Source organism: Bombina bombina, chromosome 6 (assembly GCF_027579735.1).
Source record: "Bombina bombina isolate aBomBom1 chromosome 6, aBomBom1.pri, whole genome shotgun sequence".
Taxonomy (NCBI): Eukaryota; Metazoa; Chordata; class Amphibia; order Anura; family Bombinatoridae; genus Bombina; species Bombina bombina.
This window is the reverse complement of record NC_069504.1, coordinates 90,957,449-90,974,153: the sequence shown is the minus strand read 5'-3', so window position 1 is coordinate 90,974,153 and position 16,705 is coordinate 90,957,449. Positions and strand designations below refer to the sequence as shown.

Sequence of the window (16,705 nt, the reverse complement as noted above, 5' to 3'; positions counted from 1 at the left end):
CTGTTGAAGTGTCTTATTCAACACTATGATATCTGAATCTAAAGTTTGTTACTTAGCCTGTTTTTGTGTGACATAACTGAATTTGTAATAATGGTCTTATTATTTTCTGACGATTGTCACGTATTGGACTGTTGGTGTAATGTAATTAATATAATATAATATTGTATCAGAATTTCGTTATGTAGAAATCAATTCTGTGTATGCATCATCTAATAAATTAATAAAATATTAAATTCATGTGTTTGTCTCAATAATTAATAGAATATTCTCAATTTAGGTAATTAATGAAGTATTCCCTGAATTAAGTATATGTGTATGGAAGTGAACTTAAGAGTAATTGTGTATGAAAGTTGTGTGAAAAGTTGAATGTGTGGTGATATTGTGACTAGAACAAATGATTAGATTAACTAATGTGAAAAGATTCTTGTTGAATTTGCTGAAGAGATTTTTTTATATCTATAAAAAATATTAAATATAAGCATTATGTGAATTATACAATATAGTGAATTGATGTGAAATAATAATAATTGAAATTAAAAATAAAGTTGGTACCTAACTTAATTTTTTTTTATATAATATAGCCTTGCATGTCTTTCATGTCGTGAAAGATATAAAGTTTCTTTAGAGATCTGAATATAATAGTAATAACTCAGTCTCAAGAATTAGTAATGTACAATAACATATTCAAATATAGCTCTTGAGTGCTACAGATGTACCCTTTCAGTGGTTATCTTCATAGCCACTACTAACCTGTCTTATCAAGATGAGTTTGTGTATAAATGTTGTGTGTTTTTATCAATAAAGGGTACTTCGTATTTTCACCTGAATGTTAGTCTGTCTAGTTATATGGGTGGGTTCTGCTAGAATCTCTTTCTCCGTTACATATCGGCAGGTTCCAGGTATTGGGAGGATCCTTTGGCGGAGCTACCCAGTTGGGGTAGCCGGAATCTGTCACAATGCTATTTTTAAATTCAGGAGTAAAAACATTAGTTTCCCCCTGAGTGGCAAGTATTGGGCAAACTTCCCACTAAAAAGTGGATGGCTGCAGCTGGTTTGCATGCAAAATCCGAGGTATTCAATCCTCACAGATTTGATTGACCTGGCATACTGGAACAGATTTGCAAAATAAACATATACAGTATCTCACAAATGTGAGTACACCCTTCACATTTTTGTAAATATTTTAATTTATCTTTTCATGTGACAACACTGGAGAAATGACACTTTGCAGCAATGGAAACTAGTGAGTATACAGCCTGTATAACAGTGTAAATTTGCTGTCCCCTCAAAATAACTCAACACACAGCCATTAATGTCTAAACCGTTGGCAACAAAAGTGAGTACACCCCTAAGTGGAAATGTCCAAATTGGGTCCAATTAGCCATTTTCCCTCCCCGGTGTCATGTGACTTGTTAGTGTTACAAGGTCTCAGGTGTGAATGGGGAGCAGGTGTGTTAAATCTGGTGTTATCACTCTCACACTCTGTCATACTGGTCACTGGAAGTTCAATATGGCACCTCATGGCAAATAACTCTCTGAGGATCTAAAAAAAAGAATTGTTGCTCTACATAAAGATGGCCTAGGCTATAAGAAGATTGCCAAGACCCTGAAACTGAGCTGCAGCACGGTGGGCAAGACCATACAGTGGTTTCACAGGACAGGTTTCACTCAGAATAGGCCTTGTCATGGTCAACCAAAGAAGTTAAGTGCACATGCTCAGCATCATATCCAGAGGTTGTCTTTGGGAAATAGACATATGAGTGCTGTCAGCATTGCTGGAGAGGTTGAAGGGGTGGGCAGTAAGCCTGTCAGTGCTCAGACCATACCCTGCACACTGCATCAAATTGGTCTGCATGGCTGTCGTCCCAGAAGAAAGCCTCTTCAAAAGATGATGCACAAGAAAGCCTGCAAACAGTTAGCTGAAGACAAGCAGACTAAGGACATGGGTTACTGGAACCATGTCCTGTGTTCCAATGAGACCAAGATAAACTTATTTGGTTCAGATGGTGTCAAGCGTGTGTGGTGGCAGCCAGGTGAGGAGTACAAAGACAAGTGCGTCTTGCCTACAGTCAAGCATGGTGGTGGGAGTGTCATGGTCTGGGCCTGCATGAGTGCTGCCAGCACTGGGGAGCTACAGTTCATTGAGGGAACCATGAATGCCAACATGTACTGTGACATACTGAAGCAGAGCATGATCCCCTCCCTTCAGAGACTGGACCGCAGGGCAGTATTCCAACATGATAAAGACCCCAAACACACCTCCAGTGCCTTGCTAAAGAATCTGAGGGTAAATGTGATGGACTGGCCAAGCATGTCTCCATGCCTAAACCCTATTAAGCATCTGTGGGGCATCCTTAAGCAGAAGGTAGGGGAGCGCAAGGTCTCTAACATCCACCAGCTCCGTGATGTTGTCATGGAGGAGTGGAAGAGGACTCCAGTGGCAACCTGTGAAGCTCTGGCGCAAGAAGGTTAAGGCAGTGCTGGGAAATAATGGTGGCCACACAAAATATTGACTCTTTGGGCCCAATTTGGACATTTCCACTCACATTACTCACTTTTGTTGCCAACAGTTTAGACATTAATGGCTATGTGTTGAGTTATTTTGAGAAGACAGCAAATTTACACTTTTATACAGGCTGTACACTCACTACTTTACATTGTAGCAAAGTGTAATTTCCTCAGTGTTGTCACATGAAAAGATATAATAAAATATTTACAAAAATGTGAGGGGTGTACTCATTTTTGTGAGATACTGTATGTAGACAGTGAAATACCAGAAACTGACTCCTCTATAAAGATATCAGTGGGTAAAGAGTCATTGTGTTCCATTTTGTAATAAAGTATGCAATGACACCTTGGTAGAGAGCCCTCTACACTATGTTTACACTCCCTCAGACACTTACATTTTTAACAATGTAGGAATAACTATTGCCCCTATGTATACTGATAGCCCTTAAGTACCTCCTGACAACTCCTGTATGGTTACTCACACCTTTCCTGAGACTGGCAGGCACTGACAATATATTTATATAGATATATAGGTATAGATATGTATTTTACCATATGTGTGTGTATATATATATATATATATTATATATATTTAAAAATAAAGAGAACATTTTATTCTATGTGAAAAACATTGGATTATTAAATATTCTTATTTATCTTCAGGTTAGTGCAGTATTTTAACTCCTGTTGGGTAAGCGATTGAGCGATAAGTGTTAATTTTTTTCCAGTTTGTGCTCTCCATTGAAGTCTATGGAGAGATGTTAGCGTGGTCGTGATTTTCAATGTCCTGAAGTTAGAATGCATCAGCTTTTGTTCGCACCCAAACATTACTTTCAACCTGTAAAAGCTGCACTAACCCGCTTGTAAACTGGCCTTGGGTACCCAGCATGTCTATATGCAAATGAAATTCAAATTAATAGTGGAGTGCAAGCAAAAAGGGGTTTATCTCTGTTCTTTGCTCATATCAGAAGTGGCGTACATATTACAAGTTGAAGGTAAATGCGTTTGCTTAAACGCAATTGAATTTAACTTGTGCCAGGATAGCATGACTTCCGAGCTCTAGTTAACTGTTACGCGAGTCATAAAAATTGCACAAAACACATCAAAAGTACATTTAAAAGTACAGTTACTCTCATAATAACACTGTCTAATAAAAATAAAAAAAAAGATATGAGGTCTCTGTGGTTTAAAAAAAATAAAGCAAACAAAGGGCTTTAACATTGAGATAAAAAACATATATGTTTAAATATGTATATGTATGTACTTACAAATATATATGTTATGGATAAAGTCAGACAATGGGTAATCCTAGGATTACCTGGGTAAAACGGACATTACCCAAGCGGCTGTTGTGGATAAAGCCCGATGTAAGAGCATAAATCCCATCAGAGTGCATGAGCTTCATTGAGTCACTGCATCATACAAACATATATACGATGTACTGTAATTCCCCCCATCTACACTATCTTTTTTGCCTCCCTTGTAAACCTCATTCTCCAAGGTTCACTTGGTGTGGATGCCAGAAGATCGGCGGGGTTCCCCCCTTCAACCCCCCAGGCGGATGCAAAAAAAGTTTAGATGGGGGAATTACAGTACATTGGGCTTCCCCCATAGCCACTTAGGTAATGTCCGTTTTACCTGGGTAATCCTATGATTACCTGGAAATATGATACACTTAACATATATACACATAAAAATATGTGTGTGTGTATATATATATATTTATATGTGTGTGTGTATATATATATATTTATATGTGTGTGTGTATATATATATATACATATATATATATATATATATATATATATATATATATTTATATGTGTGTGTGTGTGAAAACATGAGAAATCATATTTATACAATATTCATATTTAATAAAGTGTTTAACTGTATGTATTGTAAATATTTCACATTCCAATGTTCTTTAAATAGGGGAATATGTTTTAAGTATTTTTAAACAGATAGATATATATATATATGTATATATCTAAATATAATCATATATAACTTTTTGTGCATTTTTTTAAAAATATTTTTTATTAGATGGTGTTATTATGAGTGTAAGTGTACTTTGAAATGTATTTTTGATGTGTTTGTGACACTTTTTTGTTTTACGAAACAGTTAACCAGAGCTCTGAGGATGCACTAGCCCAACGAGCGTTTACTTTAATTGCTCAAGCAATCATGTTTACGTTCAACTTGCAATACGAGCAAATAACCTGATGCGTGCAAACACCAGCGATAAACCCCTTTTTCGCTCACACTTAACTGTTAGTGCTCAACTCGTAATCTGGCTTTATTTGGGAGGTTTTCCATTAAATCTTTTGTGACTAGAGACCTTTGTCTGCTAAATCAGCAAATATCAACAGAAACCTCAATATTGGAAGCCGATATTAGAAAGATTTGTGATGGAGGTTTATATATTTAATAACTGTAAAACACAGTTATAGGTCAATAATAAGTGAGTAATGAGGTAATGATTTTGAAGCTAACACAAATTGCATCTGTGGGCCTTAAGTCCTGATTGTTTACTGGCTGAGAGAATTCTAACTGCTTTTGTTTGCAATTGTTTCTTTTCCAGCTCAGGAGCATCAGTTTTACAAAAAAGTTAAAATGAAATGCAGTGTGGAAGTATATGAATAGTTGTTACTACTAGAATGGTAGAAATATATATACCTGTATATGTATATGTGTATATATATTGTTTAATAACCTGCTTTACTACCTGAGGAAGAGAGGAAATAGCATGTTTTTATCAATCCGATTCCCAGCATCACAATACATTCATGAATATTTAGCTAGAACACACTGAATAGTGTTAATATGAATGTGAAATGTTTTGACACAATTGGTGAACTAATTGTTATGGACAGCCCAAAATAAAGCTGAAACGTTAATTTAGCTTCTCTATAAAGAATGCTTAGGAGTCCAGCCATTCTGGCAAAGAGGGTCCCCTCAATTACTTCCAATAATGGTGGATAGTTACATAATTTTTATTTTAATTTTTTTTAAGGATGGCTGAAGAAAAATAAATATTTTGATAAATTGTTTTGCCAGAAATGAGTATTACTTACAGTCTTTTCTTTTGCAATGTCCTGATTGGTGAGTTGACTTGCTTCAGATCTGCCAAACCCATCGGCTTCTCCCTCGTTAACATCCTTTAGCATCACTGCGGCAAGATCAATCATCAAATCATGTTTTGGCAATATCTTTTTTTCCTCTGCTTGTATAATGGTTTCTGTCCTATCTTTTGACACCAGAGCAATATCTTTTATCAGTTCATCTTTTTGTTCTTTTACAGGAAGCCCATCTACAGTTCCTGGGCTCAGAGATTTCTTTAGATCTTCAGCTATGCTTTTAATAACTCCCATTTTATTTTCTTGAATTGTTTCTTGGTCAACATGTGCAGCTATTATGGTTGTTTTTCCATCTGGAACTATAGGCACTTCCTTTTTTATTGCTTGATCAGTGATATTTTCTTTTGTCTTAACAGGTAAAGAAGTGTCTTTCTTTGGAGATGACTTTAAAGATATTCCCAGTGAGGGTGGGATCTGGTTTTTATTTCCAAGTTGTTCTGACATTGCTCTGTTTGTCTGACAAGTTAAGCAAAGCCATTCCTTAACCTGTATAGAAAGAGGAAAATCAATATGTGTTAGCAATTATTCATAAAGACAAAAATAAAAACATGATTATATTATGTAGACTTCTAAACAATATATGCACATCAATCTCAAATCAAAAACAGGCGATTTTCTGTTAACATGATAGTAAAGTCAAAAGTAAAATCTCACGGTTAAAGGGACAGTCACCACCAGAATTGTTGTTGTTTAAAAGATAGATAATCCCTTTATTACCCATTCCTCAGTTTTGCATAACCAACACTGTTATATTAATACACTTTTTATCTCTGTAATTACCTTGTATCTAATCTTCTGCTGACTGCCCTCTTATTTCAGTTTTTTTTAAATGACTTGCATTTTAGCCAATCAGTGCTCACTCCTAGGTCACTTCACGTGCATGAGCTCAATGTTATCTATATGAAACACATGAACTAATGCCCTCTAGTGGTTAAAATGCATTCAGATTAGAGGCAGTCTTCAATGTCTATAAAATTAGCATATTAACCTCCTAGTTTTATCTTCCAACTAAGAATACCAAAAGAACAAAGCAAAATTGGTGAAAAAAGTAAATTGGGAAGTTGTTTAAAATGACAGGACCTATTTAAATCATGAAAGTTTTTTTGGACTTGACTGTCCCTTTAATAAAGAACATGCAATTGAAAATAACAGCGTACTTCTTGCATATTATTAAATTTGCTTAATTCTCTTTGTATCCTATGTTGAAAAGCATACCTAGGTAGTCTGAGGAGTAGCAATGACTTACCAGGAGCTAGCTGCTGATCGGTGGCTGCGCATATATGCCTCTTGTCATTGGCTCACCTGAAGTATTCAGCTTGGTCTCAGTATTCAACAAAGAATACAGAGAGAATGAAGCAAATTTCATATTTGAAGTAAATTGGAAAGTTGTTTAAAATTATATGCTCTATCTATAGAGCATATATAGTTTTAATCTTATAGATAGAGAAACAATTTCCTCCTCATGGAGGGAAACACACACTAAACTTATAAACAGAATATATATCACGCCGCAGGTGAAGGCTAAGTGGGATAAAACTCTGGCACATTGTCAAAAATGTAAGAACATTAACGCAGACTTAGACCGCTGCTTTTGGAATTGTCATAAAATTAAAAAGTTTTGGTATAAAAACATAATTTATGCTTACCTGATAAATTCCTTTCTTCTGTTGTGTGATCAGTCCACGGGTCATCATTACTTCTGGGATATAACTCCTCCCCAACAGGAAATGCAAGAGGATTCACCCAGCAGAGCTGCATATAGCTCCTCCCCTCTACGTCAGTCCCAGTCATTCGACCAAGAATCAACGAGAAAGGAGTAACCAAGGGTGAAGTGGTGACTGGAGTATAATTTAAAAGATATTTACCTGCCTTAAAACAGGGCGGGCCGTGGACTGATCACACAACAGAAGAAAGGAATTTATCAGGTAAGCATAAATTATGTTTTCTTCTGTTATGTGTGATCAGTCCACGGGTCATCATTACTTCTGGGATACCAATACCAAAGCAAAAGTACACGGATGACGGGAGGGATAGGCAGGCTCATTATACAGAAGGAACCACTGCCTGAAGAACCTTTCTCCCAAAAATAGCCTCCGAAGAAGCAAAAGTGTCAAATTTGTAAAATTTGGAAAAAGTATGAAGCGAAGACCAAGTTGCAGCCTTGCAAATCTGTTCAACAGAGGCCTCATTCTTAAAGGCCCAAGTGGAAGCCACAGCTCTAGTGGAGTGAGCTGTAATTCTTTCAGGAGGCTGCTGTCCAGCAGTCTCATAGGCTAAACGTATTATGCTACGAAGCCAAAAAGAGAGAGAGGTAGCAGAAGCTTTTTGACCTCTCCTCTGTCCAGAGTAAACGACAAACAAGGAAGAAGTTTGGCGAAAATCTTTAGTTGCCTGCAAGTAGAACTTGAGGGCACGAACTACATCCAGATTGTGTAAAAGACGTTCCTTCTTTGAAGAAGGATTTGGACACAAGGATGGGACAACAATCTCTTGATTGATGTTCCTGTTAGTGACTACCTTAGGTAAGAACCCAGGTTTAGTACGCAGAACTACCTTGTCTGAGTGAAAAATCAGATAAGGGGAATCACAATGTAAGGCTGATAACTCAGAGACTCTTCGAGCCGAGGAAATAGCCATTAAAAACAGAACTTTCCAAGATAACATTTTTATATCAATGGAATGAAGGGGTTCAAACGGAACACCCTGTAAAACGTTAAGAACTAAGTTTAAACTCCATGGTGGAGCAACAGCTTTAAACACAGGCTTGATCCTAGCTAAAGCCTGACAAAAGGACTGGACGTCTGGATTTTCTGACAGACGTCTGTGTAACAAGATGGACAGAGCTGAAATCTGTCCCTTTAATGAACTAGCTGATAAACCCTTTTCTAAACCTTCTTGTAGAAAAGACAATATCCTAGCGATCCTAACCTTACTCCAGGAGTAACCTTTGGATTCGCACCAGTATAGGTATTTCCGCCATATTTTATGGTAAATCCTTCTGGTAACAGGCTTCCTAGCCTGAATCAGGGTATCAATAACCGACTCAGAAAAACCACGTTTTGATAAAATCAAGCGTTCAATTTCCAAGCAGTCAGCTTCAGAGAAGTTAGATTTTGATGTTTGAAAGGACCCTGTATCAGAAGGTCCTGTCTTAGAGGTAGAGACCAAGGCGGACAGGATGACATGTCCACTAGATCTGCATACCAAGTCCTGCGTGGCCAAGCAGGTGCTATTAGAATTACTGATGCTCTCTCCTGTTTGATTTTGGCAATCAATCGAGGAAGCAGCGGGAAGGGTGGAAACACATAAGCCATCCTGAAGTTCCAAGGTGCTGTCAAAGCATCTATCAGAACTGCTCCCGGATCCCTGGATCTGGACCCGTAGCGAGGAAGTTTGGCGTTCTGGCGAGACGCCATGAGATCTATCTCTGGTTTGCCCCAACGTCGAAGTATTTGGGCAAAGACCTCCGGATGAAGTTCCCACTCCCCCGGATGAAGAGTCTGGCGACTCAAGAAATCCGCCTCCCAGTTCTCCACTCCCGGGATGTGGATTGCTGACAGGTGGCAAGAGTGAGACTCTGCCCAGCGAATTATCTTTGATACTTCCATCATTGCTAGGGAGCTTCTTGTCCCTCCCTGATGGTTGATGTAAGCTACAGTCGTGATGTTGTCCGACTGAAACCTGATGAACCCCCGAGTTATTAACTGGGGCCAAGCCAGAAGGGCATTGAGAACTGCTCTCAATTCCAGAATGTTTATTGGAAGGAGACTCTCCTCCTGATTCCATAGTCCCTGAGCCTTCAGAGAATTCCAGACAGCGCCCCAACCTAGTAGGCTGGCGTCTGTTGTTACAATTGTCCAGTCTGGCCTGCTGAATGGCATCCCCCTGGACAGGTGTGGCCGATGAAGCCACCATAGAAGAGAATTTCTGGTCTCTTGATTCAGATTCAGAGTAGGGGACAAATCTGAGTAATCCCCATTCCACTGACTTAGCATGCATAATTGCAGCGGTCTGAGGTGTAGGCGTGCAAAAGGTACTATGTCCATTGCCGCTACCATTAAGCCGATCACCTCCATGCATTGAGCTACTGACGGGTGTTGAATGGAATGAAGGACGCGGCATGCATTTTGAAGTTTTGTTAACCTGTCTTCTGTCAGGTAAATCTTCATTTCTACAGAATCTATAAGAGTCCCCAAGAATGGAACTCTTGTGAGAGGAAAGAGAGAACTCTTCTTTTCGTTCACTTTCCATCCATGCGACCTTAGAAATGCCAGAACTAACTCTGTATGAGACTTGGCAGTTTGAAAGCTTGAAGCTTGTATTAGAATGTCGTCTAGGTACGGAGCTACCGAAATCCCTCGCGGTCTTAGTACCGCTAGAAGGGCACCCAGAACCTTTGTGAAGATTCTTGGAGCCGTAGCCAATCCGAATGGAAGAGCTACAAACTGGTAGTGCCTGTCTAAGAAGGCAAACCTTAGATACCGGTGATGATCTTTGTGGATCGGTATGTGAAGGTAAGCATCCTTTAAATCCACTGTGGTCATGTACTGACCCTCTTGGATCATGGGTAAGATTGTCCGAATAGTTTCCATTTTGAACGATGGAACTCTTAGGAATTTGTTTAGAGTCTTTAAATCTAAGATTGGCCTGAAAGTTCCCTCTTTTTTGGGAACCACAAACAGGTTTGAGTATAACCCTTGTCCTTGTTCCGACCACGGAACCGGATGGATCACTCCCATTGTTAACAGATCTTGTACGCAGCGTAGAAACGCTTCTTTCTTTATCTGGTTTGTTGACAACCTTGACAGATGAAATCTCCCTCTTGGGGGAGATAATTTGAAGTCTAGAAGGTATCCCTGAGATATGATCTCTAGTGCCCAGGGATCCTGAACATCTCTTGCCCAGGCCTGGGCGAAGAGAGAGAGTCTGCCCCCTACTAGATCCGGTCCCGGATCGGGGGCTCTCGGTTCATGCTGTCTTTGGGGCAGCAGCAGGTTTCCTGGCCTGCTTGCTTTTGTTCCAGGACTGGTTAGGCTTCCAGCCTTGCCTGTAACGAGCAACAGCTCCTTCCTGTTTTGGTGCAGTGGAGGTTGATGCTGCTCCTGTTTTGAAATTCCGAAAGGGACGAAAATTAGACTGTCTAGCCTTAGCTTTGGCCTTGTCTTGAGGTAGGGCGTGGCCCTTACCTCCCGTAATGTCAGCGATAATTTCTTTCAAACCGGGCCCGAATAAGGACTGCCCCTTGAAAGGTATATTAAGTAATTTGGACTTAGAAGTAACATCAGCTGACCAGGATTTTAGCCACAGTGCCCTGCGTGCCTGTATGGCGAATCCTGAGTTCTTAGCCGTAAGTTTGGTTAAATGTACTACGGCCTCCGAAATGAAAGAATTAGCTAGTTTAAGGACTCTAAGCCTGTCCGTAATGTCGTCTAGCGTAGAGGAACTAAGGTTCTCTTCAAGCGACTCAATCCAAAATGCTGCCGCAGCCGTAATCGGCGCGATACATGCAAGGGGTTGTAATATAAAACCTTGTTGAACAAACATTTTCTTAAGGTAACCCTCTAATTTTTTATCCATTGGATCTGAGAAAGCACAGCTATCCTCCACCGGGATAGTGGTACGCTTAGCTAAAGTAGAAACTGCTCCCTCCACCTTGGGGACCGTTTGCCATAAGTCCCGAGTTGTGGCGTCTATTGGAAACATCTTTCTAAATATTGGAGGGGGTGAGAACGGCACACCGGGTCTATCCCACTCCTTAGTAACAATTTCAGTTAGTCTCTTAGGTATAGGAAAAACGTCAGTACTCGCCGGTACCGCAAAGTATTTATCCAACCTACACAGTTTCTCTGGTATTGCAACAGTGTTACAATCGTTGAGAGCTGCTAAGACCTCCCCTAGTAGTACACGGAGGTTCTCCAATTTAAATTTAAAATTTGAAATATCTGAGTCCAATCTGTTTGGATCAGAACCGTCACCCACAGAATGAAGCTCTCCGTCCTCATGCTCTGCGAGCTGTGACGCAGTATCAGACATGGCCCTAGCATTGTCAGCGCACTCTGTTCTCACCCCAGAGTGATCACGCTTGCCTCTTAGTTCAGGTAATTTAGACAAAACTTCAGTCATAACAGTAGCCATATCTTGTAATGTTATCTGTAATGGCCGCCCAGATGTACTAGGCGCCAAAATATCACGCACCTCCCGGGCGGGAGATGCAGGTACTGTCGCGTGAGGCGAGTTAGTCGGCATAACTCTCCCCTCGCTGTTTGGTGAAATTTGTTCACATTGTACAGATTGACTTTTATTTAAAGTAGCATCAATACAGTTAGTACATAAATTTCTATTGGGCTCCACCTTGGCATTGGAACAAATGACACAGATATCTTCCTCTGAGTCAGACATGTTTAACACACTAGCAAAAAAAACTTACAACTTGGTTATAATCTTTTTTAGCAAAAAAACGCACTGTGCCTCAAAGAGGTACTAACGATTAAATGACAGTTGAAATAATGAACTGAAAAACAGTTATTGCATCAAACTTTAAAACAACACAACTTTTAGCAAAGGTTTGTTCCCATTAGTAAAAAAAAACAACACTAATTAAATTTGTACATAAGAAAACAAAACAACGTTTTTTATACACAGTCACTATAAGAATTCTCACAGCTCTGCTGAGAGAATTTACCTCCCTTCAAAGAAGTTTGAAGACCCCTGAGATCTGTCAGAGATGAACCGGATCATGCAGGAAATATAAAAGTAGCTGACTGGAATTTTTTGATGCGTAGCAAAGAGCGCCAAAAACGGCCCCTCCCTCTCCCACACAGCAGTGAAGAGAAACGAAACTGTCACAATTAAAGCAGAAAACTGCCAAGTGGAAAATAATGCCCAAATATTTATTCACACAGTACCTCAGCAATGTAAACGATTCTACATTCCAGCAAAAACGTTTAACATGAGAATAGTTATTAAAAGGATTAGTGACCTTTAACACAGTAGTTCCGGTGAAATACCATCCCCAGAATACTGAAGTGTATACATACATGTCATTTTAACGGTATGGCAGGCTTTTCTCATCAATTCCATTCAGAAAATAAAAACTGCCACATACCTCAATGCAGATTCATCTGCCCGCTGTCCCCTGATCTGAAGCCTTTACCTCCCTCAGATGGTCGAGAACAGCAATATGATCTTAACGACTCCGGTTAAAATCATAGTAAAAAATCTCTGTCAGATTCTTCCTCAAACTCTGCCAGAGAAGTAATAACACGCTCCGGTGCTATTTTAAAATAACAAACTTTTGATTGAAGTCATAAAAACTAAGTATAATCACCATAGTCCTCTCACACATCCTATCTAGTCGTTGGGTGCAAGAGAATGACTGGGACTGACGTAGAGGGGAGGAGCTATATGCAGCTCTGCTGGGTGAATCCTCTTGCATTTCCTGTTGGGGAGGAGTTATATCCCAGAAGTAATGATGACCCGTGGACTGATCACACATAACAGAAGAAATAAGTAACTGGGTTAGCAAAATCAATCAATGCAATCTCCAAATAATAGACAAAAATGTTTTCTTTCTTATTAATCAAGAAGAGTCATTGCTTAAAAACAATCGTCAATTGAATATTATAATTATTACAGGAAGACTCTTAATTTTGAAATATTGGAAATCTAAAAAAAACCCAAGCTTGAAGGAATTTATAAAAAAAACTCAAAAATCAAATAATATTGGAGCAAATTGATACCTCAGTTAACTCAGAGGTACAAGTCAAGCAATTTTCCTTCAAGTGGAAAAGTATAATTGTCAGCCTCCCTGAAGCAGTACAGAGGGAGATAATTATGCCTTTTAGGGGCACAATTTACATGGAACACCTTGCCTAATAACAATCATGGGGCAGGGGGGGAGGGAGAGAGGAGAGTGGAATTTTTTTTTGGTTTTGTTTTTTGTTGTTGTCGTCATTATGTTATTTTAATGTTCTAAGAAAATTACCATTCGGTATGCAATTTAAGTTATAGCGCTAATTATTGCCTCTACAGATGAATGCACAGGTGTCAATAATTGTAATATCTTTATCTCTGTTTAGTTTCAGGCTGATTTTCAACGTAATGAGGACATATTTACAAATGTTTGGTTTAGCCTGTTCTATACGGTTAAGTTACATGTATGACAATGTCGCTATTTTTCCGATGAATGTACTGTATTTACAGGGTTTCCTGTTGCTATTGTATTTTGTTTTTCCATTATTTCTGTTATTGGAACTGTATACTGAATTGGTTAATAAAGAAAGATATATAAAAAATATATATATATATATGATCTATCTCAATCATAAAATTAATTTGGTGTTATATCTCTTAAAAAATATCTCTACGTGTCTGATGTTTAAATAGGACACAAACTTGTAACATACCAGTAGAGTGCTAAAACGTTTTAAATACATTAACACCTTTTTTGCTGCAGGTGTTTTGTCAGTGAAATATCCCTCCCATCATTTGCCTTATTTAGAGCAAATCCAGACTTGTGACTAGACAAGGATTGTTCCTGTCATTTTGTTAGTAAAGGTGTATGAAATATTAGGATTGAAAAACCGACACTTTTTAGTTATACTACAAGAAAAAGAGGCACTATAAGTAATAGAATGAAGTGCATTTTTTCTCATGCATTGATTAAACATTTTACTGTAGAGTCTCAAACTGTTTCATGTCTTTTAATCCCTGCAGCAAATGAATTAAACATCATAGCCCGTCTGCCCCAAGGGGAGTGTGTGAACTCTAACACACACAAGCTGCTCGCATACGTATATGGTTGCAGTACGACAGGCTACTTTTCATACAGCTTTATACATATTGCATTTCAAGGAAGGGTAACCTAATTTTCTGTCTTAGCATTTAGGGCTTCATGTACAAAGTAGCATAATCTGCTCCGGAGACCTGCGGGGCAGGTTCAAGTTCTTACCCTCTTCACCCCCTCTGTGGTGGAAGAGAGAAATCACCCCTAGCTCGCTCGGGTTTATTGACAGGCGCTTCTCTCATGCGATTGGTCGAAGAGGCTTTACACACTCACTTGATAAATTCGGGCATCGGACAAAGAGAATCCGCTGCCGTATGCTGTGAAGTCGAGCGGACAACTTCTCAAGCTTGCCTGCTCGCCTTATAATGCATGTGGGCCATAGTCTTCAAAATACAAATAGCTTATATAGTTTATCAGGAAACCAACTGTGTATGTACATCTCATTTTAATGTTTTGTCATCTATTATTTCAAAGTGTGAAAAAAAAATCAATAAAAGATGATAAATACATACTGCTGCATCTATGAATCTGTGGATGCAGCTTTGAGCCTGAGTGTTTCAGGTTCATGCTAGAAGGCTAGTTAAGAACTTACTACTTGATTGATTTATGATTATATTACTTAGGATTGACAAGCCCTGTAACTAATTGCACAAGGAGCAGGAAATACAGTTGCATAAGCAATTGCTTGTGCAATGTTAATACTGCCTGCTTGCCATGATGCCAGGCGGACAAATTTTCCCTTAGGCCTTTAATAAATGGAGGCCATAAATTGTTTTGCTGACAAATCTAAAATCCGTCAAAATCAATAATAATTTTATTTTGTGTGAAATCATTATATATAAACGTTTACATTTCTTTTAATTAAAGAGGACATTTTTTTTAAACTGTTAATATTTCCCCTGTTTTATTTATACATATCATGTCTGTTGGAATTATTTTAAAGCATTTAAAAATCACCAACTATAAATCAAGATATTGTCACCCCTTTATGATGGCCGCCATGCCATGTAAGTTCGGTGTTGCAGGAGCTTCCAGCAGCAAGACCATGCTATTTCCGCATGCCTCACTGCCTGACAGCTGTAGGGCTTCCGATCTGGGCAAATTTTATTCCCAACAAGATTAAATGCTTTTCTTTCATATTCATGATACAAAATGTTGGAATAAAATATCATTAGTACATTTGAAATTCAAAGGAATCAAACTAAGATTGAAATAATTTAGGATCTTCTTAAACTGGGCAAAGCATTTAATTGATTTTCTCCTGTCCGCATTCCCAATAGATTGTACAATATAATAGATTTGAAGGGCAACAAAATACTCAGATCTGTCTGATGTTTATGTAGTTGTATAATCCAAATGTAAACACAAAAAAACACTGGAAGTTTTATGGATAATTAATAAAAATACATACATGTTCACTGTATTTGTATTGTTTTTTTTATTATGAGCTAAAGGGTGTCCAAATAAGGTTGAAGCTGGTAGAAGATTTATTTATTTTTTAAACCTCAATTGAAAGTGGACCTATAACTAATTTCATTGAATTATTGCAGAGAAAATTGGATGCATTCTTCAATGTCAGAGTGGAAATTATGACTGGAGGGAAAAATCTGGACAGAGATATATAAACACGTTAAAAATACATGTATAGTAAATATTTAATCTCAGACACAAAGTAAATAAGTAAATAGAGACACATGATGTAAAACTAAAAATTATAATATAATAGAAATATTTTTACAAAATATATAGAAATATATTAGTTGTATATTAACAGTTTCACGGCTCTTTTAGTTTAAAAATATTATGTTGGCCTCTTCTTTTAACAGAACTAAAATAACAGAAGCAACTGTAAAATCACAGAAACAACAACTTTAAAGTTAGGCTCCTTTGAAAGTAAATCTATAAGGTCCCCTTTATTAGACTTGGGAGCCCGTATCCTCTGTAGAAATTTATAATTGCACAAACAATAATTTGTGCAGCACCACTCCTGCTCTCACGCACCTGGCTTATCAATCATCTCAGAAAAATGAATATGGGATGTTTTAAATCTGCCATCGTTCAACCACAAGGGCTCAGAAGGTGCATCCGCTTCATAAACTAAACCCTAGCATTGGGGTCCATTTCAGGGAGCCTGCAACCAATGGTAACCGCGGCTGCTAAACAAGTGCACAACTTCAGAGTTTACAAAAGTCAGACGGTCTGGACCTATTGGTCAGGGAGAAGACAAGACCTGCAACCAATGGCAGGGGCGTGTAAATCTTAAATTACAGCAGTG

General features: G+C 38.4%; 1 protein-coding gene across 1 annotated transcript in view; it reads right to left on the bottom strand.

Annotated features, from left to right (window-relative positions):
* Window positions 1-16,705, bottom strand: part of PCLO (piccolo presynaptic cytomatrix protein) — an 876,537-nt gene that overhangs the window by 437,370 nt on the left and 422,462 nt on the right. The window contains exon 7 of the mRNA XM_053719164.1: window positions 5,583-6,131. Within this exon, the coding sequence (XP_053575139.1) occupies window positions 5,583-6,131 (549 nt within the window). The remainder of the gene's footprint in view (window positions 1-5,582; window positions 6,132-16,705) is intronic.